This window comes from Mobula birostris, chromosome 24 (assembly GCF_030028105.1).
Source record: "Mobula birostris isolate sMobBir1 chromosome 24, sMobBir1.hap1, whole genome shotgun sequence".
In the NCBI taxonomy this organism is placed as follows: Eukaryota; Metazoa; Chordata; class Chondrichthyes; order Myliobatiformes; family Myliobatidae; genus Mobula; species Mobula birostris.
The window spans coordinates 7,909,113-7,934,855 of NC_092393.1; the positions used below are offsets into that span (position 1 = coordinate 7,909,113).

The following is a 25,743-nucleotide window of genomic DNA, read 5'->3' on the forward strand; positions in this document are numbered from 1 at the left end:
GATGTAACTAGTAGAGTGGATAGGGGAGAACCAGTGGATGTGGTATATTTGGATTTTCAAAAGGCTTTTGACAAGGTCCCACACAGGAGATTAGTGTGCAAACTTAAAGCACACAGTATTGGGGGTATGGTATTGATGTGGATAGAGAATTGGTTGGCAGACAGGAAGCAAAGAGTGGGAATAAACGAGACCTTTTCAGAATGGCAGGCAGTGACGAGTGGGGTACCGCAAGGCTCAGTGCTGGGACCCCAGTTGTTTACAATATATATTAATGACTTAGACGAGGGAATTAAATGCAGCATCTCCAAGATTGCGGATGACACGAAGTTGGGTGGCAGTGTTAGCTGTGAGGAAGATGCTAAGAGGGTGCAGGGTGACTTGGATAGGTTAGGTGAGTGGGCAAATTCGTGGCAGATGCAATTTAATGTGGATAAATGTGAGGTTATCCACTTTAGTGGCAAGAATAGGAAAACAGATTATTATCTGAGTGGTGGCCGATTAGGAAAAGGGCAGGTGCAATGAGACCTGAATGTCATTATACACCAGTCATTGAAAGTGGGCATGCAGGTACAGCAGGCGTTGAAAAAGGCGAATGGTTTGCTGGCATTCATAGCAAGAGGATTCGAGTACAGAAGCAGGGAGGTACTACTGCAGTTGTACAAGGCCTTGGTGAGACCACACCTGGAGTATTGTGTGCAGTTTTGCTCCCTTGATCTGAGGTAAGACATTCTTGCCATAGAGGGAGTACAAAGAAGGTTCAGCAGATTGATTCCCGGGATGGCAGGACTTTCACATGAAGAAAGACTGGATTGACTAGGCTTATACTCTCTGGAATTTAGAAGATTGAGGGGGGATCTGATTGAAACATATAAAATTCTAAGGGATTGGACAGGCTAGATGCAGGAAGATTGTTCCCGATGTTGGGGAAGTCCAGGACGAGGGGTCACAGTTTGAGGATAAAGGGGAAACCTTTTAGGACCGAGATGAGGAAAAACTTCTTCACACAGAGAGTGGTGAATCTGTGGAATTCTCTGCCACAGGAAACAGTTGAGGCCAGTTCATTGGCTATATTTAAGAGGGAGTTAGATATGGCCCTTTTGGCTAAAGGGATCAGGGGGTATGGAGGAAAGGTAGGTACAGGGTTCTGAGTTGGATGATCAGCCATGATCGTACTGAATGGCGGTGCAGGCTCGAAGGGCCGAATGGCCTACTCCTGTACCTATTTTCTGTGTTTCTATATTAACGTTGTTTTGTTTGGCCTATTCATTGGTATTTATGTATGGTTGAATGACAATTTAACTTGAACTGGCCCTTTATCACAACCTCAAAAAAGTCAATCAAGTTAGTAAGCCACAACTTTTCGCACTGAAAGCTCACACTGACGTCCCCAACCTCCAGTCCTTCTCCTTGGAATTTTGTCGCCTTATCCAGATTTTACTGTCTTTGAGCCTTCTCTATGCACCATCCTAAAAATCTCTGCTCTTCCAGTCAGGGGTTTTACAATTCCCTGATGCTCCCTGGCTGCTACGTAACAGTAAACATGGAACCCAGCTCCAGTGTAAGCCGTCACTTTCAGGAAAGACACGGTGGTCTTGCGAAATGAAATAAGTTAGTGGAAGGATTCCAAGAATGCCACGGTGGTCATCCCAACAACACATTCCCAGCTTGTAGTTTTGCCAAGGACACATAGATGTTGCTTCTTATGAAGTGCAGTTCCAGTGGCTGTGGCTGTCTCTCCATAACAGATCGAAGTTATCACGTGGCTAATTACTTTGGAATCTTTTTCTCTCTTTCTCTAGAGCTTGGAGGAGCTCAGGACCTGGATCCTTCCATCCATATTTATGTTCATAATGACTCCCGGTTTAATGGGACTCGCTACAAAATGACCAAAGGAGTCGTATTACCTTCTGATACTGGCAGTCTGAGTGCTGAGCATACACTCTTCCTGTTGTCTGAGTGAGTAGACTTGGTCCAAAATCAGCTTCCTGATACTGGAGATAATAGCCATGACCTGTTGCTTGCCTGAATATGTCCACAGTAATAAAAATGGAAAATGCTTTATCTGTGGAGAGAGGAGCCGTTAATGGCGCTTATCTTCCCTCATGGCAGCTGCAGAGTTTGTTCTCCAAAGTGAAACATGTGATGTGTGTGTGTGTGTGTGTCTGTGTGAATCAGACAGCTACTTTACCAGAAGTGAATCAGATTCAGAATCAGAATCTAATTTACTATCACCTGCATGTGTCATGAAGTTTGTTAACTTTGCAGCAGCAATACAAGGCAATATATAGAATATACAGTGTGACAAAATACCAAGTTATCAGAAGATTGATGCCGAGAAGAGAGATAAGAGAGAGACAAATGGGGGAAACATTCAAAATGCTAATCAGAGAGAGACGAGAGAGATTAATGGAAAGAGACACAGTTCCGAGTATTGTTTAGACCGGTTGCTTTGAACCTGAACTGTTTGAAGTTTGATGGACAGGCGATACCCCGGTAGGGGGATAAAAAGAACAGGTTCGCTAAGGCACGACACACCACGACACCACGAGATAACGAAACCCTGGAAAAGCAGTGTGCCCCCACAAGTTGGTGAAAGTTTTGGAGGTGTGATCGCGGGACCAACCATAGACGCACAGGTTAGAAGGTACGATGGGCGGAAACTTGGTGTGTGTGTCTGCCCTTGCCTGGGTGCTGGGTTCACCGCGGAAGAACGATCGTATCTGGAACGGAGGGGTCACAGTCGGTGACCACAGAAGACATTACAAAGGGCTAGCCCAAAAGCTAACTGCGAGGAATATCAAAGGTCTGTTGAATCCGATTTGAATATCAGCATTCACTCTGTCTCTCTCTCCCCAACGGCACAACAGCGATTACAGCGATTCCTGCAAACTGAACTGAATTCTGTGTCACTTGAGACTGATCATTTTACCCCTAGACTACGATAGAGCTTGATTGATCCTATTATCCTAGTTCCGTGTACATGTTTGTTTTATCATTGCTAACCTGTTGCATTTATATCCTTACGTTTAGAGTACTGTGTTACTTATTTCTTTAATAAAACTTTCTTAGTTCCAGTAATCCAGACTCCAACTAAGTGGTCCATTTCTGTTGGTTTGGCAACCCAGTTACGGGGTACGTAATAACAGTAATAGAGAAAAACAACTGTGGATTATAGTGAGTACGCATATAATATATGTATTAAATAGTTAAATTAAATAAGTAGTGCAAAAACAGAAATAAAAATGTAAAGGTAGTGTTCCTGGGTTCAATGTCCATTTGGAAATCAGATGGCAATGGGGAAGAAGCTGTTCCTGAATCATTGAGTGATTCTGTACCTCCTCTCTGAAGGTGGCAGTGAAAGGAAGGCATGTCCTGTGTGATGGGGGTCCTTGATGGGTCCTCTGCCTTTTTGAGGCATTGCTCCTTGAAAATGTCTTGGATGCTACAGAGGCTAGGCCAGTGCCCAGATTGGAGCTGGCTAATTTTACAACTTTCTGCAGCTTACTTTGGTCATGTGCTGGAGTCCCCCCCACCTCCACTTCATACCAGTTGGTGATGCAGCCAGTTCGAATGCTCTCTTCAGTACATCTGTAGAAATTTGTGAGTGTAGGTGACGTACCAAATCTCCTCGAACTCCTAATGAAATATAGCTGCTGTCTTGCTTTCTTTGTAGCTGCATCAATATGTTGGGTCTAGGCTAGGTCCTCAGAGATATTGACACCCAGGAACTTGAAGTTGCTCAGCTTTTCACCTTCTGATCCCTCTATGAGGACTGGTGTGTGTTCCCTCATCTGACCTTTTCTTTTCAATATTTTTATTGATTGATTGATTTCTATATAGAAGAATACAGAGTTCAAGAGAATACATATTATAAAACAAAAGACAAAATATAATAATACCAGATACAGTATATGGAATCACATTAACAAACTCCTTACTCTATATTCATATGGATTAATTAATTCATATATTAGAATATAAACAATTTTATTTAAAAAAAAGATCTACACCCACTACCAAAGTCGAAGCTGTTTGGGGAAAAAAAAAGAAAAAAGAAACTTATCAGATAATAAAATATATTATTAACCAACTTCTGTACTTTAACGAAGTCAAAGATTATGAAAATAATTTAAAACGGCTTCCACAAATTTTGAAGATCTTGGTTAGATTCAGAAATTGAACAATGAATCTTCTCTAAACTTAGGCATGCCGCAACATCCCGTAATCACTGAACATGATTAGGTGGAACAGCATCCTTCCACTTAAACAAAAGTGCCCTTCTAGCCATAAGAGAGACAGAAGCCAGAATGTGCAGATTGGATGTCTTCAAAATTATATCTTTCCTTCCAACAATACCAAATAGGGCAATGAAAGGACTAGGCTTAAAATTTACTTTAAAGGGTACAGAAAAAGTTTGGAGTACTTCCTTCCAATATTTTCCAAGACTTGGGCACGTCCAAAACATATGAATAAGTGAAGCTTCTCCATTGTTACACCTATCACAGTCGGGAGATATATCCCTATAAAAACAAGATAATTTATCCTTGGTCATATAACCCCTATGAACCACTTTAAATTGCAGGACGAAATGACGAGCACATAGCGGTGAAGTATTAACCAATTTAAAAATCTCATTCTAAGTTTCTTCAGAAATTGAGGTCTGTAAATCTTGTCCCCAGAGATTTTTAATCTTGTCTAAAGAACCATTTTTCATTCCCAACAACGTATCATAAATATTGGATATTGAACCATTATAGAATGGTTTCATATTAAGAATTTCATCTAATATGTTCTTATCAGGTCTATTAGGAAATGTATATAATCGAGATCACAGAAAATCTCTAATTTGTAAGTACCGAAAAAATGGGTTTTGGGTAAACTATATTTAGTTGAAAGACTTCCTCCCACAAACAGATCCCGGAAGCATGTAATGCCCAATCCTTCCCATTGTTTAAAGACTACATCAGTCATAGAAGGCTTAAAAAATAATTTTTAAAAATGGGACTTGAAAGGGAGAATCTCAATAAACCAAAGTGTTTTCTAAATTGTATCCAAATCCTTAAAGTATGCTTGACTACCACATTTTCAGTTATCTTACTTAAGGATAAAGGAAGTGAAGATCCCAATAGGGAGATAATAGAAAATTTATTAACCGAGTTAGCTTCTAAGAAACCCACCCGGGACAGTCCTCATAATTCGTATAGTATAACCAAAACATGAGATCGTATATTAACTGCCCAGTAATAAAACCTAAAATTTGAGTCAACTTTATCAAAAAAAGATTTTGGAACAAAGATTGGTAATGCCTGAAATATATATAGAAATTTTGGCAAAAAAAACATCTTAACTGCATTAATACGACCAATCAAAGTTAAATATAAAGGAAACCATTTAGATGAAAGTTGAGTAATATGGTAAAAAGTTAATCTTAAATAAATCTTTGTATTTACAAGTAATTTTAATCCCAAGATATGAAAAATAATTATTAATCAATTTAAATGGCAAGTTATGATATAAGGGAAGTTGTTCATTAATCGGGAAAAGTTCACTCTTAATTTATAACTTGAAAAGAGACTAAATTGTGCTAATAACTCTAAAACAGCTGGGATGGATTTTTGAGGATTAGAAATATATAAAAGTAACTCATCAGCATAGAGTGATATTTTATGGGACTTTAAGCCCCGAGTTATCCCAGTGATATTTGGAGATTCTCGAATGGCAATTGCAAGAGGTTCTAATGCAATATCAAATAATAAAGGACTAAGAGGACAACCTTGTCGAGTGCCTTGAAAAAGAGGGAAAAAAGTTGAGCTTAGAGAGTTAGTACGGACCGAGGGCCACAGGAGAATGATATAACAGTTTGATCCAGGATATAAATTTCGAGCTAAAATTAAACATTTCAAGCACCTTAAATAAGTAAGGCCATTCTACTCTATCAAAAGCTTTCTCAGCATCTAAAGAGATAACACACTCAGGAACATTTTGTGAGGGGGTATAAACAATATTTAACAGTGTGCGAATGTTATAAAAAGAGTAACGACCTTTAATAAAACCCGTTTGGTCTTCCGAAATAATAAAAGGAAGTACTTTTTCTAATCTGTTTGCTAATAACTTAGAAAAAACTTTAGAATCAACATTTAATAAAGATATTGGTCTATAAGATGCACATTGAGCAGGATCTTTCAATTCAGAAAATTTTTTGATCTTAACCAATTTGGGCTAGCGATTCCTATTTTAGGTAACATATTTTTTCCTCCCTCTTTTACGGATCGTGCTTTTCAAATTTGGAAGACTAAGGGTATTTCACGGTTTTTGGATTTATTTTTAGATGGTTCCCTTATGTCTTTTGAACAATTATCTAATAAATATAATTTATCAAGAGTACATTTTTTTAGATATCTACAAGTTAGAAATTTCCTAAGTACTATACTTTCTTCTTTTCCAATGCTTCCTCCTACATACATTTTAGATACTATAATTAACCTTAATCCATGTCAGAAAGGTGCATCAGCTATGATTTATAATATTATTATGAAACTTAGGAAAGCTCCATTTGATAAGATTAGGGTAGATTGGGAACAGGAATTGGGGTCTATCATTTCCATGGATGACTGGGGGCAGATTTTACAATTAGTCAATACTTCTTCTATTTGTGCTAAACATTCCCTAATTCAATTTAAAGTTGTTCATAGAGCACATATGTCCAAAGATAAATTAGCTCGCTTTTATTCTCATATTAATCCTTTTTGTGATAGATGTCCGGGGCAGATAGCCTCTTTATCTCATATGTTTTGGTCTTGTCCTACTCTGGAAACTTCTTGGAGAGATATTTTTAATATTATCTCCAAGGTATTGAATATAGATATCTCTCCTCACCCTATTACTGCTATCTTTGGACTACCTAAAATTTCCAGTAATCTCTCTCCTTCAGCCCGTAGAATGATTGCATTTCTTACTTTAATGGTGAAAAGATGTATCTTACAACATTGGAAAGAGCTTAATGCTCCAACTACCTTTTTTTGGTTTTCTCAGACGATATTATGCTTGAATTTGGAGAAAATTAGAAGCAATCTTTATGATTCCTCACTTAAATTTGAACAGACCTAGAGATCTTTTATTCAATATTTTCATTTAATGTAATTTTTTTTCTCCTCTTTTTTTGCTCCATATTTATATACCCTTCTTATTTTTTTTTACTGTTTTTAATGGAGGTCGGGATTGAGGACGTGATTTTAAGTTTTTTAACTCTGCTTGGTTCCAAGTTAGCCCATTGCTTTGATTTGCTTTTAGTTAGTTGCACGGTGGTTTTTTTGGGGGGGTTTTTTTTTCCTTTTCTCTATTGGTATATATATATTTTTTGTATTAATATCTCCTGTAATTTTATTATATTCTAACAGTGTATTAGTGCCTATATGGCTTACCTTTTTGTATACTTATTCAATAAAAAGATTTAAAAAGAAAGAAAGAAAACCTAAAATTTGGTAAAGCTAAACCTCCATTCTTTTTAACTTTCTGGAGATGGACTTTATTTTTTCCATGTGTAGGAGGATAAAAGAGTCCAGAGAGTCAAAAAAGGATTTAGGAATAAAAACGGGCAATGCCTGAAAGAGGTGTATAAATGTAGTTAAAACATTCATCTTGATAGAATTAATTTGGCCAATCAATGATAACGAAAGGGGCGATCAATTTGATAATGTTCTTTTTATATAATTCAATAAAGTAAGAAATTTTTCTTTAAAGAGGTATTTATAATTAATTGTTACACCCAAATAGGTGAATTGGTTTCTTGCAATTTTAAAAGGAAGGTTAATATCAGCTAATGACAAATTATTCAAAGGAAAAAGTTCACTCTCGTGAAGGTTCAGTTTATATCCAGAAAACTGACTAAAACAAGATAGTAAAGAAAGCACAGAAGGTAATGAAGTTTCGACATTAGAAATGTAAAGCAATAAATCATCCGCATAAAGTGAAACTTTGTGGATAGTACCCTTCCGTAAAATACCACTGATATCGTTAGATTCTCGAAAAGCAATAGATAAAGGTTCTAAAGCCAGGTCAAAGAGCAAAGGACTCAAAGGGCAACCTTGTCTGGTTCCACATTGAAGTTTAAATGGTTTAGAATTCTGAGAATTAGTAAGAGTCTGAGCAAAGGGGGATAAATACAGTAGTTTAATCCATTGAATAAAGTTGGACCCAAAATTAAGTTTTTCTGAAATTTTAAATAAATAATGCTATTCAACCCAATCAAAAGCCTTCTGAGCGTCTAAGGATATCACACATTCCAATATCTCCTTAGAAGGAGAATAGGTAACATTTAATAATTGACAAATATTAAAATGAGAATATTGATTTTTAATAAAACCGTCTGATCATCAGAAATGATAGATGGTAAGATATTTTCCATCCTATGGGCCAGAACGTTAGATAAAATTTTAACATCAACATTAAGTAAAGAAATTGGTTTATATGAAGAGCATCCAGTTGGATTCTTATTCTTTTTAAGGATAAGTGAATTAGAAGCTTCGTAAAAGGATTGCGGTAATCTATCTGACTTAAAAGAATCTGAACATAAATGGGGTATCAGCAAAGAAGAAAAAGCCTTATAAAATTCTCCAGAAAATCCGTCAGGACCTGGAGCTTTCCCTGAATACAACGAACGTACAGCCTCGGCTATTTCTTCGTGAGAAATACATTGATCCAACAGTTTTCGGTCATCAACAGAAAGGGTAGGGATATATATTTGGTCTAAAAATTTATCCATTACAGTATTATCTTTAAGAAGATCAGAGCTATAAACTTTAGAATAATATTCTCTAAAAGTATCATTTATTTCCAAATGATCAGTTGTCCTAGTACCGTTAGCTTTATAAATTTCTTTAATCTGTCGTTTAGCACCAGAAGTTTTAACTTGGTTAGCCAATAATTTACCTGTTTTATCTCCATGGATATAAAATTGACCTTTATCCTTTAGGAGTTGAGTTTCATTAGGGTATGTTAATAAAAAAATCATATTTAGCTTAAATTTCAACCTGTCTCTTATATACAACAGGATCTGAGGTCAAAGCATATTCTTCATCTAATTGTTTCAGCTGATTGGCTAAATTAATTCTCTCTTTATTAGCTTTTTTTCTTAACACTTGCAGTATAAGAAATGATTTGTCCTCTAATATATGCTTTAAAGGCATCCCATATGATAAGGCTAGAATCTCCTCCACCGTATTCAAAAAAAAAAAGTGATTTGCCTCTGCAAGAGCTTTAACAAATCCTTGTCAGATAAGAGTTAAATTAAAACGCCAGAATCTATTTGTCTGTGGAAAGCCAGGAAGATTTATGGATAAAAGCACAGGAGCATAGTCAGAAATAGCAACCTCTTTATATTCACAAGATCCAACTAATGGAATCATTTGGTTATCAATAAAAAATAGTCAATTCTGAAATATGTATGATGAACATGAGAGAAAAATGAGTATTCTCTATCTTCTCGATAAAAAAACGCCATATATCAACAATACCACATTTTGTTAAAAATGAATGGGTAAACGAATCTGATTTATTAAGTGTAGCTGGTATCTGACCCTTTCTGAAGTCAACAGTCGTTGCTTTGTTCTACTGTACTGACATCAAGTGCAAGGTTGTTACTGTGATACCACTTAACTAGCTGGTATATCTCACTCCGTTGCACGCTCTTGTCACCTTCTGGGATTCTGCCAACAATGGCTGTATCATCAGCAAATTTATAGATGGTATTTCAGCTATACCTAGCCACACAGTCATAGGTGTAGAGCAGGAGTTCCCAATCTTTTTTTCCTCCATAGAGCCTTACCATTAATGGAGGCCTCATGGGCCTCAGGTTGGGAAGCACTTGTGTAGAGAGAGTGGAGCAGTGGGCTAAACACACAGTCCTGAGGTGCACCAGTGTTGATTGTCAGCAAGGTGGAGAGGTTATTTCCAATCCTCACAGGTTGTAGTCTTCTGGTTAGGAAGTTGAAAATCCAGTTGCAGAGGAAGTTACAGAGGCCAAGATACTGGAGCTTTTTGGTCAGAACTGTAGGAATGGTTGAGTTAAATCCTCAGCGGTTGTCAATGAACAGCATCCTGACATTGGTATTTGTATTGTCTAGGTGATCCAAGGCTGTGTGAGAGCCAATGAGATTGTTTCCACCATAGACTATTGTGGCGCCAGGCAGATTGCAGGGGTTTCCCAGTCTTTGCTGCAATAAGTTTAATTCAAACCAGTTTATACACTGGCAAATAAATAGATTGTGTTGTAGAATTAGAGAGAAACAAGTAACAAACCTTGTGGCAAGTCTTACTTTACCACAAGATATCACAAGATGCTTTGTATACAATGAGTGAGAAGCTGAATCAGATATATTGGACTGAAATATGCCCTGAAATTTGCTGTTTTGCGGCAGCACTAGTGCAGGACGTAAAAATTACTATAATTTACAAAACTAGAGGAAAAGACAAGTAAGAAGGTAGTGTTCAGGGGTTCATGAACCATTCAGAAATATGGTGATGGAATGGCAGAAGCTGTTCTTTAAACATTGATTGTGGGTCTTCCAGCTCCTGTACCTCCTCACCGACAGTAGAAATGAAAAGAGGGCCGGTCATGGATTGTGAAGGTCTTTAATGATGGATACTGCCTTTGTGAAGCACTGCTTAAGGACTTAAGGAGAAGGCTCCCTTCATTGTAGATTTGACTTGGTTTCCCATGTCCGCCTTGAAGGAACAGACAAGGCCAAGGATAGTAAGTTTCATCTGAAAGACGACCCCCTCCACTGACTCACTTTCTCACTGGAAGAATCAGCCCATCACAAATTATCAGGGGTATGGACTGGGTAAACGCAAGCAAGCTTTTTCCACTGAGGTTGGGTGGGACTACAACTAGAGGGTTGAGGGTGAAAGGTGAAAAATTTAAGATGAAGATAGGGGAAACTTCTTCACTCAGGGAGTTGTGAGTGTGTGGGACAAGCTGCCAGCACAAGTGGTGCATGTGAGCTGGATTTTAAGGTTTAAGAGAAGTTTCGATAGGTACTTGGATGGTAGGGGTATGGAGGGCTATGGTCCTGTTGCAGGTCGATGGGAGGAGGCAGTTTAAATGGTTCAGCACAGACTAGATGGATATCCAAGACATCTTCAAGGAGCGGAGCCTCAGAAAGGCAGTATCCATTACTAAGGACCCCTAACACCCTGGACATGCCCATTTCTCTTTGTTACCATCAGGACAGAGGTACAGAAGCCTGAAGGCACACACTCAGCAATTCAAGAACAGCTTCTTCCCCTCTGCCACCCGATTCCTAAATGGACATTGTACCCAAGAACACTACTTCACTTTTTACATATATTATTTCTATTTTCTCTATTTTTATCTAATTATTTTAATATACATATATATGTTTACAGTAATTGATTTACTTTTTTTCTTTCTGTATTATCGTGTATTGCATTGTACTGCTGCTACTAAGTTAACAAATTTCACAACACATGCTGTTGATGATGAACCTGATTCTGAATGAACTGTTTCTGCACTGTACTTTTCTGTGACTCTATGACCTCAACTGTGAGCGCTTAACCTAGCCTACTGAATTCTCAGAGTGAGCTGATTCAGCTCATTGTGCTGCTAAGTGGGATTAGTATTGATAGGTACTCGATATTTAGTATAGTCAGGGTGTGATAAAGGCCTGTATCTATGCTGTATGGCTCTAAGGTTCTATTATGCCTAGAAATGCCAAACAACCTTATTCTGTGGTAACAGATGTACTTCTGTTCTCTCCGCTCTTTGCTGGGATCCGATCATTGATTTGATGTCTTCTGTTTGTTACAGGGTGTACGATACCTCCAGCAAGGAGCTCAGTGTCACCATTTGTAGCCACTTCTCCTCTGCTGCAGTAGAGGTTTCTGTCATTGTGTACACCTCCCTGTGTCAGTACTTCGACTTCCAGAGCCTTCGGTGGAGAACAGATGGCATCTTACCCACACACTGGACCAGGCCAGACGAAGCAGTCTGCCTCACTCAGCACCTCACTGTCTTTGGAGCAAGCTTATTTGTGTATCCAGAGGCTATCCAGTTTCTGCCTCCTGTACGAAAACGATTCTGAGCAGTGATATTTCCACAACACATCTATAAACTTCTGTCCCGATAATAGAACAGCCTCAGAGTTATCCTACTAAGGGGGATACCCTGTAAATTATACAGCCTGTATTCTATCTTCCCGCTAATGCACCTTTCTTGGATTGCATCCTTCTTATAAATTAATATTATTTTACCTCCTTGTATCATCCTTTTACAATTTAGAAGTTCTCTTTGCCCTTTTCTGTTATCAATATTAACTGTATAACCTAATGATTGGTGCTTGTTAAGTTTTCTCTCAGTGACACCTGGTCACTTGGCCCTCCTCATTCCCCAAAAACAGATTCAACAATATCTCTATTCTCTTTGTAGACTGATCACGAAAATTCTCCAGAATACTTTTCAATGTTTCCCCAGTTTTTACCCGTCATCTAATGTAGTTTCGATCACGCTATGTTAATTACCTATTTCTTGCCAGCATATTCCTCTGACGCCCTTTCATTACAGTGACCTAGTGAATCCTCTCATCATGCGATAACACTATCCCTGCTTCTTCACTTTAACTAGCTGCATTTTGTCACTGACTCTTAAAGACATTCCCTCTCTTCAGCTTTAACCAGTACTGCTGCCCCACTTCATTTCTTCCCTTCCTTGTCTTTTCTGAACTCCTTGTATTATGGAATATTAGGTGCCCAGTTCCTGACCTGTTTTCGAGTCATTATTTAATTCTGATTTTTGCATTATAATCCCAAACAGATCTATGAACATACAGCTTTTCACATTTATTCACGACATTTTCCATATAGGCATACAAACCCATTATTGCATTTGGTGTAGTCTGTGTTAGCTTGTACCCATTCAATACCTTTCAACCACCTTTTCAATACAATCTATTCTTGTTCACTTCAGCTCTTTTTCTCTGTTACTAAATGCTCAAATGCATGCCCTGTCCGTTGAGTTTTAAACTTTCAATTTAGCTTAACCAACCCCTTCCCCTTCCCCGGGTGAGTACTTTTATTCTAGCAGGTTGAAGTCCATTTAACTTGGTCTGCTGTCCTGCCCTGGAGTGCAAGTGATCCGTCTGCAAGATCTGGCTGATAAAGCCAGCTTAGATAGAAATTTGTCTTTCTGTTCTCATTGTCAGAAATGTGCTGATAATGTGTGTGCTACTGTTGGGAATCTCTGACCATCTCCGAGTAGCTGCAGGACCTCCTATATGATTCAGCAGTGATTCCTTTGCAGGTGAACAGCCCAGTGCAGAATTCGATCGTGGCAATCACCTGTGCCTTGGTCTTTGCTCTTTATGTCATGGTAGCTCTCATCGCCAACAAGCTGGACTACATCGATATCAACCGTGTGGGCATTGTCCCTCTCTGCGGGCAGCATGGTCGCTATAAGTATGAAGTTATGGTGAAAACTGGCTGGTACAGGAACTCAGGTGAGAGAACTTGTAATGGGCACGAATTGACAATTGTGATAACAGCAGGCAAGAGGTAGAAAAAAGATGTGAGTGTAGATATAAAATGCTGTTTAGGTTTAACCTGCAGGAGCCAGGACTCAGCAAGACACCGGATCTTTTATAAAAGGCGAATGTCAGGACTGTTTAGGTTCAGCTCGCAGGAGATGGGACTCAGTGAAACCAGAACTTTTATAAGATGTGAATGTCAGGACTGTTTAGATTCAGCTCGCTGGAGCCGGGACTCGGAGCGAGACAACAGAACTTCAGGAAGAGGTGACCGTTAGGACTGTTTAGGCTCAGCTCACAGGAGCCGGGACTCAGAGCGAGACAACAGAACTTCAGGAAGAGGTGACTGTCAGGACTGTTTAAATTCAGCTCACAGGAGCCGGGACTTGGAGCGAGACAACAGAACTTCAGGAAGAGGTGACTGTCAGGACTGTTTAGGTTCAGCTCACAGGAGTCGGGACTCGGGAGTGAGATAATGGAACTTCTGGAAGAGGTGGCTGTCAGGACTGTTTAGATTCAGCTCGCTGGAGCCGGGACTCAGAGCGAGACAACAGAACTTCAGGAAGAGGTAACTGTCAGGACTGTTTAGGCTCAGCTCGCAGGAGCCGGGACTCGGAGCGAGACAACAGAACTTCAGGAAGAGGTGACTGTCAGGACTGTTTAGGTTCAGCTCACAGGAATCGGGACTCGGGAGTGAGATAATGGAACTTCTGGAAGAGGTGACTGTCAGGACTGTTTAGGTTCAGCTCACAGGAGCCGGGACTCGGAGCGAGACAACAGAACTTTCGGAAGAGGTGACTGTCAGGAGCCTATAAAAAGCACTGACCAGCAATGGCAAATAAAAAGAAAGTCAGATCAAGTGGAGTGGCCATTGCAGGAGTGGCTCATTGTAAGAAGGAGACCTTGAGGCTTTGGTTCAAGAAGCTGCAGTAAGAAGTGGAGGTTGTGAGCAAAGACTTGGTGGCTTATTTTTTATTATTTATTATTTCATCGGCTTGAGCAGTGGGAATTGTAGTGACAGCAGTGGTGTGCTCCTCTTGCATGATGTACGAAGTCAGGAACTCCTCCACTCTCCCTGCAGATCACTCAGGAAACTGAGGGGTTGATAGACAAGAGTTACAGGGAGGCAATCATACCGAAGTTGGAAATTGCAGGTGGCTGGGTAACTGTCAGGGGAGTGAAAAGAAGTAAGTAGACAGCACAGAGTACTCCTGTGGCCATACCATTTTAGATGCTGTTGGAAAGGATGACCTACCAGGGGAAAGCTGCAACAGCCTGGTCTCTGACACTAGGTTTGGCTCTATGACTCAGAAGAGAAGAGGGGGAAATGGAAGATTCATTGGTTAAAAGAACAGACAGGAGATTCAGTGGATGATATCGAGATTTGCAGATGGTTGTTGCCTCCAAGGTATTAAGGTCAAAGATGTTACAGATCAAGTCCAGAGCATCCTTAAGGGGGAGGGTGAGCAACTAGAAGTTCTCATTCACATTGATACCAATGGCATAGGAAGGGTGACGAGGTCCTGCAAAGTGTGCTCATAGAGTTAGGTACTAAGTTAAAAGACGAGGATTTCCAGGGTGGTGATCTCAGAATTGCTATCTGTGCCACATGCTTATGAGGCAAGAAATAGGAAGATACTGCAGTTTAACACAAGGCTAAACAGATGGTTGAGGAGGAAGGGCTCCAGTTTTTGAATGATTGGACTGTCCTCCAGAGTAGGTGGGACCTGTGCAAATGGGACGGCTTGCGAATGAACTGGATGGGGTATCAATATTCCTTGCAATAATCTGGGGGATTTAATCTAGAGTTGCAGGGGTGTGGGAACTGGAATGGCGAAAAAGCAAGTGGACAGGCAATGGGAAAAGTAGATGTTAAGCCTACAAGCAAGGATGGAAACTGAAAGGTTGAGCATTGTAGGACTAATGTCATGAGTTGTCCATTTCAATGCAAGGACTATTGTGGGTAAAGCAGATGGACGTAGAGCGTGGATCAGCACATGGAATTATATAGTTATAATCGTTAGTGAGACTTAGTTGTAGGAAGGGTAGGGCTGGCAGCTAAATGTTCTGGGGCTTCATTGCTTTAGACGTGAAAGAGGGTGAAGTATTAAAGGTTGATATTACTAGTCAGAAAACATATGACAGTGCTCAGACAGGACAGATTGAAGGGCTCGTCTACTGAAGCAATTTGACTGGAACTGAGGAATGAAAAGGAAGGATGGCCATGTAAAGGGGACTATATCATTGATCTGACAAAAATGAGCAGGATTTAGAGGGAAAATTTGTAGAGAGATGGCAGACACTTGCAGGAAGTATACTGGAAGGATAGTTGGTGATTTTAACTTTCCACATATTGACTGGACTATGATACTGTAAAAGGACTGTGTGGTATTGAGTTTGCCACATGTGTTCAGGAAAGTTTGTTTAATCAATATGTAGAGGCCCCAACTAGAGGGAATGTAATACTGGATTTCCTTATAAGGAATGAGACAAGGCAGGTGACAGAAGTGTTTGTAGGGGAACATTTTGGATCTAGTGATCATAATGTCATTAGTTTCAAGATAATTATGGTGAAGGATAGGTCTGGTCCTAGGGTTAAGATTCTAAATCGTGGAACGGTAAGGGATTTGGCAGTTTTGTATTGGAATAAGTTGTTTTCTGGCAAAGGCATCCTTGGTAAATGGAAGGGATTCAAAAGTGAAAAATTGAGGGTACAAAATCTATATGTTCCTTTCAGAATAAAATGCAAGGCTAAAGGTTTAGAAACCTTGGTTACTGGCAGATATTAAGGCCCTGGTAAAGAAAAGGCATACATCAGGTATAGGCAGCTAGAATCAAATGAGCTGTTTGAGGAGCACAAGAGAACATTCAAGATGGAAATCAGGAGAGCTAAAAGAAGGCATGAGGTTGCTCTAGTTGACAAGGTGAATGAGAATTCGAAGGGCTTCTATCTCTATATTAATAACATGGATAGCAAAGGACAAAATTGGTCATCTTGAATATCAGCGTGGTCATCAATACATGGAGCCAAAGGAGATGGGAGGGATCTTAAATCAACTTTTGGTGTCTGTATTTATTCAAGAGACAGGCACAGAAACTATAGAACTGAGGCAAAAGAGTCTTGGACCATATCTATATTATGGAAGAGGAGGTGCTTGCTGCCTTGAGTGATTAAGGTGGATAAATCCTGAGTATTGCCTCAGACCTTGCGGGCAGTTAGGGCAGAAATTGCAGGAGCCTTGGCAGAGATATTTAAGATGTACTTAGCCATGGGTAAGGTGCTGGGAGACAAGAGGATGGCTAATGTTCTTCCCTTATTTAAGAACGGCTCTAAGAATAAACTGGGAAAGTATGGGCCAATGAGTTCGCCATCAATCGTGGGTAAATCAGTGAATGTTATTATACGGGATGGAATATATAAGTATGTGGATAAACAGGGCCTGATTAGGGATAGTCAACAGGGCTTTGCATGTGGCAGGTCATGTCTAACCCTCTTATAGAGCTTTTCAAGGAGGTTACCAAGAAGTTGATAGATGGTGGGTGTTGTCTACATGGGCTTCAGCAGAGCCTTAGACAGGAACCTGTATAAGAGACTGGTCTAGAAGGTTAGGTCACTCAGCATTCAGGATGCGGTAATAAATTGGATTCAATATTGGCTTAGCGGGAGAAGCCAGAGCGTGGTAGTAGATGGTTGTCTCTCTGACCGGAGGCCTGTGACTAGTGGAATGCCGCAGGGATTGGTGCTAGATCTAATGTTGTTTGTCATCTATATCAATGATCTGGATGATAACATGGTAAACTGGAACAGCAAATTGTGGATGACACCAAGATTCGGGTGCGTAGTGGACAGCGACAAAAGCTAGCAAAGTGACCTGGACCAGCTGGAAAAATAGGTCGAAAAATGCAGCTGGAATGTAATACAGACAAATGTGAAGTGTTGCATTTTGTGAGGACAAACAAGGGTAAGACTTGTACAATGAATGGTAGTGCACTGAGGGGTGTGGTAGAATAAAATGGCCTGGAATAGTTAGGGCCATAAAGAGAACTTTCGGCACACTGGCCTTCAGAAATCATGGAGAAGAGGAATTGGGATGACATGTTGAAGTTGTACTTGTAAGGTGATGGTGAAACCAAATTTGGAGTATTATGTGCAGTTCTGGTCACCTGACAGCAATAAGCTTGAAAGAATGCAGAGAAATTTTACCTGACTATTGCCAGGACTTGGGGGCCTGAGTTACAGGGAAAGGTTGAATAGGTTAGAACTTTATTCACTGGAGTGCAGGAGAATGAGGGGAGATCGTTTGGAGGTGTACAAAATTGAGACCTACAGATAGGGTGAATACTTGCAGGCCTTTTTTCCCTCAAATTAGATGAGACTAGAATTAGAGATCATAGGTTTAAGATGAAAGGCAAAATATTTAAGGGGGATCTGAGGGGGAAATTCTTCTCTCAGGGTGGTGTGAAGGTGAACAAGCTGCAAGCAGAAGTGATGTGATGTCAAGGGGAGTTTGGTTAGGTACATGGATGAGACAGGTATGGAGGGCTGTGATCTGAGTGTAGGTAGAACAAGCAGAAGATCATGCTAGCATGGATAGATGGGCCAAAGGGCTTTTTTCTGTACTGTTGTGCTCTATGACTCTAAGCATCTTAACCTCTCTCTTTGTCATTCACTTTCCATCTCCCAAATGTAAGTAGCTGAAAGGGTTCCCCTGGGTTCTGATCAGGAAGGGAAACTCTAGCTGTATGATATAGTTCCTAATGACTGGCTGACGGTAAACAATTATATCTGTACAAGTACCTGATTATATCTGATCGGGAAGGGAAACTCTGGCTGTGTGATATAGTTCCTAATGACTGGCTGTCGGTAAACAGTTGTATCTGTACAAGTACCTGATTATTGCCCTGATCAAGGTCAGTAGATCTAAGGGTCCAGAACCTTAGCTGATCATGTTGAAGTACAAGATCTACGTATTTTTTATTAATGGCATCATTCTTCACGTAATAAGTTAACACTATATTTATCCTGAAGGAAATTAATGTTGGAAATCAGAAATATAAAGAGGAAGTTGTGGAAATACTCAGGCATTCAGGTCACATTGTTGTATAGTAGAGGGGAAGGAACACATAAGACACTGCAGATGCTGGAAATCTGGAACGACGTACAGATTGCTGGAGTAACTCAGTGGCACTGTCAGGCAGCTTTGGAGGGAAATGAACAACTGGATTTCTGGCCTGGAACGAAGGAGGGGCAAGAGCCAGTGTAAAAATGATCTTGTTGAGGGAGGGTGATAGGCTGATGAGGGGGGGGCAGATAGGGAGTGATGTAAGAAGCAAAGAGTGATAGGTGGAAGTGCCGAAGGGGTAAAGAAGAAAGAATCTAATATGTGTGCAGTGAACTACAGAATAAAGGAGGGGAACTGGTGGGAGGAGTGTGTGGGTGATGGGCAGATAGAGGGAGTGGGGTAGGGGAAAGAGATGGGGTGATCGGGCCAGTGGGATAGGTAGGGAAAGTACAGCAGGGAATGATACCAGAGGTTAGAGAAATCAATGTTCATGCCTTCAGGTGTGAGACTTCCAAAGCAGAATAAGAGGTGCTGTTCCTCTAACCTTCCTCTAGCCTCATCTTGGCAGTAGAGGAAGCCATGACTGGACATGTCAGTCTGATAATGGGAAGTGGACTTAAAACTGCAGGCTACTGGGAGATCTTGACTGTTCTGGTGGACGGAGTGAACAAGCTTGACAAAGCGGTTTCTTTTTTTGGGTCTCACTGATTTAGAGGAGAATGTACTGGGAGCACTGAATATAATAAATAACTCCATTGGATTCACATGTGAGTCCTGCTGAAGGGTCTCGGCCTGAAACATCGACTGTACTCTTTTCCATAGAGGCTGCCTGGCCTGCTGAGTTCCTCTAGCATTTTGTGTGTGTCACCCGTGAAGAACTGCCTGTGGCCCTGAATAAGGAGACGTAGGAACAGTTGTAAAACTTAGCACAGTTGCAGGATTAAGTGCCTGGAGAAGGATCGATGAGAAGGGAGAAGCCAACAAAGGAGATGTTACTACACCAAAATGTCTTTCACACAACTCTGCTGCCAAGTTGAAGCTAGACACAGATAAGAGGAACAACATCTCATATTCTAACATTGTCTCTGACCAAGTGGCATGAACATCAAGTTCCCTAACTTCTAGTATCCACTCCCCTCTGTCCCTTCTGTTTTATTTCCTGATCCTCACCACTCCATCTCTTTTCCTCTCCTATCAGATTCTGACACCTTCCTATGTCACTTCCATCTATTACCTCCCTGCTACTTTCATCATTCCCTTGTTCCCCTTCCTCACCTGATTTCTGTCTTGTGTTCTCTTGCATTTCTTATACCCCTCAGACACCTCATTTGATCCTAACTGCCTCTACCTGTGTGTGCTGCTCTTAAATGAAGGTTCTTGCTTTCCTGCAGGTACCACAGCTCATGTGGGCATCAGCCTGTATGGGTTGAACAAGAGTGGGTCTCGTCACCTGGACAAAGAAGGAGCATTCCAAAGGAACAGTCTGGATGTTTTTCAGGTTGAGACAGATGCCAACCTGGGTGAGATCTGGAAAATCCGAATCTGGCACGACAACACAGGTAGGTGCAAATGAGCAAACTGGCCAACACACCAGGTATGAAGCCACGGCTGCCTATTGAATGTCTTTGGTTCAGCACCCCCCAGCAGAGCACTTCAAACTGCTTCCAATAGAAATTATTGGAAGATGGCGCTGGTGTACAGTGGTGACTCTCTGTGGGCCATAGCAAATTGTACAGGTTTTCCTCTTAAATATACGCCTTTTGAAACTACTTTTGGTGCAATCTGCAGCATGTAAAGTTCCTCTTAGCATCGAACTATGAAATTACATCAATGATCTTCAGACCTGATATTCATTGATTAAATGCAGAGCAGTTAAGCATGGTTCCTTTAAGGGTCAGAGCCATGGCCAAAAACGTGGCAGGAAAGGTGAGATTAAAAGCAGGCTGAAGTGCAGCAGAATGAGACCTCCTCTTCCGAGCACCTTGATGGCGAATGTACAGTCACTTGAAAATAAGATTGACAATCGCAGGGCAAGGAGGCTGTATCAGAGGCAGATGAGGCCGATCTCAATTGTCTGTTGCATTGAGACTTGGTTAACAGTGAATGCACGGGATGCAGCTATCCGACCAGAAAGTTTATGATTTTCAGAATGGGTGAACCTCAAATTCTGGTAAGGGAAGAGGTGGCAGCGTATGCTTTTTAGTTAATTCTCATTGGTGCACGGGCATTGGTGTTATGTCAGCTTCTTGTTTCCCTGACTTAGAACGCTAACAATTAAATGTAGACCATTCTACTTGCTTCGGGAGTTCTAATCCGTGATCCTGACCACAGTTTACATACCACCAGCAGCCGATTATAAGCAAGCACTTGCGAAACTGCACGATGTTGCCGTAAACAAGAAATGGCCCATCCCGACGCATTTCAAATCATAGTCAGTGACTTTAACCAGGCCTGTTTGAAGAAGACCCTGCCCAATTATCATCAGCACGCAACCTGTTGTACCAGTGATCCCAACACACAAGACCACTGCTACACTACGATAAAAAATGCCTACCATTCCTTCCTGAGACCACATTTTGGCAAGTCGGGTCATTTGGCTGTACTCCTGATACCTGTATACAGACAAAGCCTAACGAGCAAGGCATCAGAGATCAAGACAGCCAAGAGGTGGTCAAGGGAGCCGGAGGAACGGTTACAGGATTGCCTTGAGTCAGTGGACGGGGCTGTGTTCAAGAACCCATCTGAGGACCTGAATGACTGCACCGGAGTTCTTACAGACTTTATTAAAACAACTGTAGTGAGACGCCACAAAATCATTCAGGACTGTTTCCAACCTAGGGTTAGGGTTAGAACCAGAACCTGCTGTGAGCCAGATCAGAGGCATTTAAGACTGGAGATCAAGAATGCTACAGGCCATGCAGGTATGATCTCTGGAAAGCCATCTCTCGGGTGAAGTGGAGATTCTGGAATAGACTGGAATCGATGAGGGATGCTCGATAGCTGTGGCAGGGTTTGAATGCCATTAGTAGTAGGCAGCTGTCAATCCCAGGGGATCATGGGTTTGAGCCTCTGGTGGACTGTGTCCTCTCCAGGGTGCAAGCCTGGGTGGGAAGATTTGAAGAACCGGCTGTTGCCCATGCAGCGGGTTCCCCCTCTCCACGTCACTGATGTAGTCCAAGGGAAGGGCAAGTGCCGATACAGCTTGACACCAGTGTCATCGCAGAGGATGCCAGAGTGAAGTTGTAAACAACATCAAACTTCTTTAGGGACCCCGGCTCCGGATTTCTTCCTCGGGGTTTACTCCCGAAGCCTTTCCCATGGGTGGGTAAGGCTGCAAGGTAGCGAAGGTTTAAAATCAGAGTTTTCCTTCCCTAGGTGGGCTGACGAACCCCACCTGCCCAAAACAACTTGTTTTGAGGCGCCAGTGGTCCGCTTTTGCTCCTTCTCTTGTCAGTAGAAACAGTTCCGCTGGGCCTTGTAGCTAAGCCACATGTGAAGGCTAAGAGTTGGACTTGGTTGTCAGAGGCTGTTCGAGCTGCACACCATTTGGAGCACTTTATAGGTAGTGGGAGCTTATCCCCTCTACCACCCCCAGCTATGACAACCTTAGGAACCTGAAAGTCATAACCTCCTACAAGGTTAAATCTTACAACATAGCTGACAGCAGAGCTTCACTTCCAAATGAGCTCTATGCCTTCTATGCTCCTTTGGATCACCAGAACAGGGAGGAACCATCATACACACCTATGTCTCCCGATGATCCTTTGGTCGCAGTATCTGAAGATGACGTGCCTTCAAGAGAGTGAATCCAAGGAAAGCATCTGGTCCATATGGACTACCTGTCTGAATACTGAAGACTTGTGCCAAACATCTGGCTGGAGTTTTCACGGGTATATTTAACCTCTCAATTGGGCAGTCTGTAGTACCCACCTGCTTCAAGCAGGCTTCAATCATACTGGTGCCCAAGAATAACAGAGTAACCTGTCTAAGTGACTATCTCTCAGTGGCACTTACACCCACAGTGATGGACCATAAGACATAGGAGCAGAACTGGAGCAGATCTTCCCCATCAAGTCTGCTCTGCCATTCAATCATGACTGATCCTTTTCTCCTGTCTCCTACTCAACCCCATTTCCTGGCCTTCTCCCCGTAACCTTTGATGCCATGTCCAATCAAGAACCTATCAATCTCTGCCTTAAATACACCCAGTGACCTGGCCTCCACAGTTGTATGTGGCAACAAATTCCACAAATTCACCACCCTTTGGCTAAAGAAATTCCTCTGGATCTCTGTTTTGAAAGGGTGCCCCTCTATCCTGACGCTATGCCTTTTTGTCCTAGACTCTCCCACCATGGAAAACATCCTTTCCACATCTTCTCTGTCTAGGCCTTCCAGCATTCGAAAGGTTTCAATGAGATCCGCCCTCATTCTTCTGAAGTCCAGCGAGTATAGACCCAGAGCCATCAACCGTTCCTTGTATGATAACCCTTTCATTCCTGGAATCATCTTTGTGAACCTTCTCTTGACCTTCTCCAATGCCAGCACATCTTTTCTAAGATGAGGGCCCCAAAACTGTTCACAATATTAAAGGTGAGGCCTCACCAGTGCCTTTGGTACATTGAGCTTAGAAAAATAGAGAGTTATGGGTAATCTTAGGTAACTACATGTAATTTCTAAGTAAGTACATGTTTGGCACAGCATTGTAGGCCAAAGGTCCCGAATGGTGCTGTAGATTTTTCTATGTTTCTATAAAGCCTCAGCATCACACCCCTGCTCTTGTATTCTAGACCTCTTGAAATGAATGCTAACATGGCATTTGCCTTCCTCACCATTGACTCAACCTGCAAGTTAACCTTCAGCGTGTTCTGCACAAGAATGAAAGGTTTTGAAATGCTGGTGTTGAAGGTGTTGAAGCATATCATCTCCTGCCTGAATGGCAACTTTGATCTGCTCCAATTCACCTCCTGAAGCAACTGGTTTACAGCAGATGCTATCTTGTTGGCTCTTCCTACAACAATGGAGCATCTGGACAGCAAAGATGCATACGTCAGAATGCTCGTTATCGATTACAGCTCATCATTTAACACCATCATCCCCACAAAACTAATCTGTAAACTCCAAGACCTGCGACTCAATGCCCCTTTGTGCAATTGGATCCTGGATTTCCTCAGTTGTAGACCCCAGTCAGATTGATTTGGCAAATGCATCTCTTCCACAATCTTCAGGACTGAAAAGGAAGGGCAAAAACACCAGAATAAAAGTGTGGGGGGAGGCGAAGGAGGATAACTAGAAGGTGACAGGTCTCAGCGCAGAGACTTGCTAACTGATTCCCTTGTGGAGGAACGCACAGGAATAGGTGATAGGTTACAAAGGCATGTCCTTGGATCAGCAGGTTGGAAATTAACTGCTCCAATCTAAGCATATTTTCTTTAATGAACTTCATACCAAATGATGACTGATTTTAGATTGTTTCTTCTAGATTCTGTCTGCCTGTATTGGTCATTTTTTGTTGTGCAGATTTTATTTGCTTTTGTTTTGGTGGGTGATAGCAAGCAGTGAGCCTCTCAGGATGTTCACACAGGTCATAGAGTCCTAGAGCATGAAAACAGCCCTTTTGGCTACCAAGTTCACTTGGCTCTCAAACACATATTTACATTAACTCCACACCAACCCCACTTTATTTGATTCACAACCCCCTCCACTCTCCCCAGATTCTACCACTCACCTGCACACTCGGACCAATTTACAGGGCTTCCACACCTTTGGGGCGTGGTGGGGAAGTCTCTGCAGTCACAGGGCCAATATGCAATGCTTATACAGATGACACCAGAGGTCAGGATTGAACTTGGGTTGCTGGAGGTGTGAGTGTCTAATTAAAACAAGTTAAAGTATCATACTGTAGTATTTAAGATCACTGTGAACTGACAGGAAGGGGAGACGGAAGTTGTGAACAAAATAATTGTCTCTGTGAATATCATAATTAGCTTCCTCAGGAGAGCAACTACCAAGATAGAGATGCTGCTGACTCTGACACAAGCAACAATTAAATTTCTTACAAATACTGCAGTTGATGGCTTGTAACTGGAGTAATTTCTTATTAATGTACTGCAGGCTGTGTGCTTCACTCACAGAGGAGCAACACCAAAAACTCGGCAGCTAGTTTCCAAACATTTTTAAATTTGCAAGGACTTTCCTTGTATGATGAGCCAAGTCTTTGTTTTAACCTTGGTGCTCTGTGCAGGCTTAGACCCTTCGTGGTATCTGGAGCATGTGGCAGTTTGGGACAAGCAGACAGATAACTTGTACTACTTCCTGGCTCAGGACTGGCTGTCTGTTGAGAATGAGAAGAATGAAGGGATGGTGGAGAAGGATGTGTTGGCAGCATGTAAGTACATATGAAGTCATATCTCGTGCCAATCAGATTAACAGTCCAAGAAAAACTGACACATGCATTGATATTGTGGTGAGTCATTTGTTGGTGATGTAGGTAATCGACAGATATTGACCAGAATATTAAGAGGAGCTCCAAATTTTCTTTCAAAATCTTTTTTTTTCTTAGGCAGCCCCACCCATTCTTGCTTCCACTCCTATTCTTATTGATGAGGCTAATGTGGGACCCACAGACACTACTCTATACACAGGCGAATATCTGCTGGGTCGATTATGTGGGACCCACAGACACTACTCTATACACGGGGGAATATCTGTTGGGTTGATTATGAGCTGGCTGGTGCCCTCCTGCCATTTACACTGGGTTTCTGTGTGAGCTGTATTGGATTGTTTGTGAGAATATGACAAATGCTCATACATGTACCTGCCGTTTGATGGCATGATGAGGTGACTGGGTATTCTACGTGGGGAAAGCCCCTGTCATTGCATGGGTTTTCAAGTGTGCATGTTTTTCATCTGGGCGGACCTGCTTCACTGAAGTTGCCCAGCGTATACCATGCCCAAGATGGCTCACAAACTACTCTATTATCATTCCTGCTCTGCGAACGCATAATGTGATATCCCTGATGCCTGGGCTCCAGGTTCCCCGTGCTGTCCTGAATGATCCTTCTGCACATTTCCCAGGAGTTAGTGTTCAATTTCCATTTCCAAGAGGGCTTTGAGAATCTATTTCCCGATCTACCTTCTGCACA

At 41.5% G+C, this 25,743-nt stretch overlaps 1 protein-coding gene across 1 annotated transcript in view; it reads left to right on the plus strand.

The window, feature by feature from the left end:
* The window catches only part of pkd1b (polycystic kidney disease 1b), a 185,371-nt gene that overhangs the window by 89,629 nt on the left and 69,999 nt on the right, over nt 1-25,743 (plus strand). Inside the window, 5 exon segments of the mRNA XM_072242758.1 lie at nt 1,800-1,956; nt 11,828-12,083; nt 13,316-13,511; nt 19,993-20,160; nt 24,843-24,986. Of these exon segments, the coding sequence (XP_072098859.1) occupies nt 1,800-1,956; nt 11,828-12,083; nt 13,316-13,511; nt 19,993-20,160; nt 24,843-24,986 (921 nt within the window).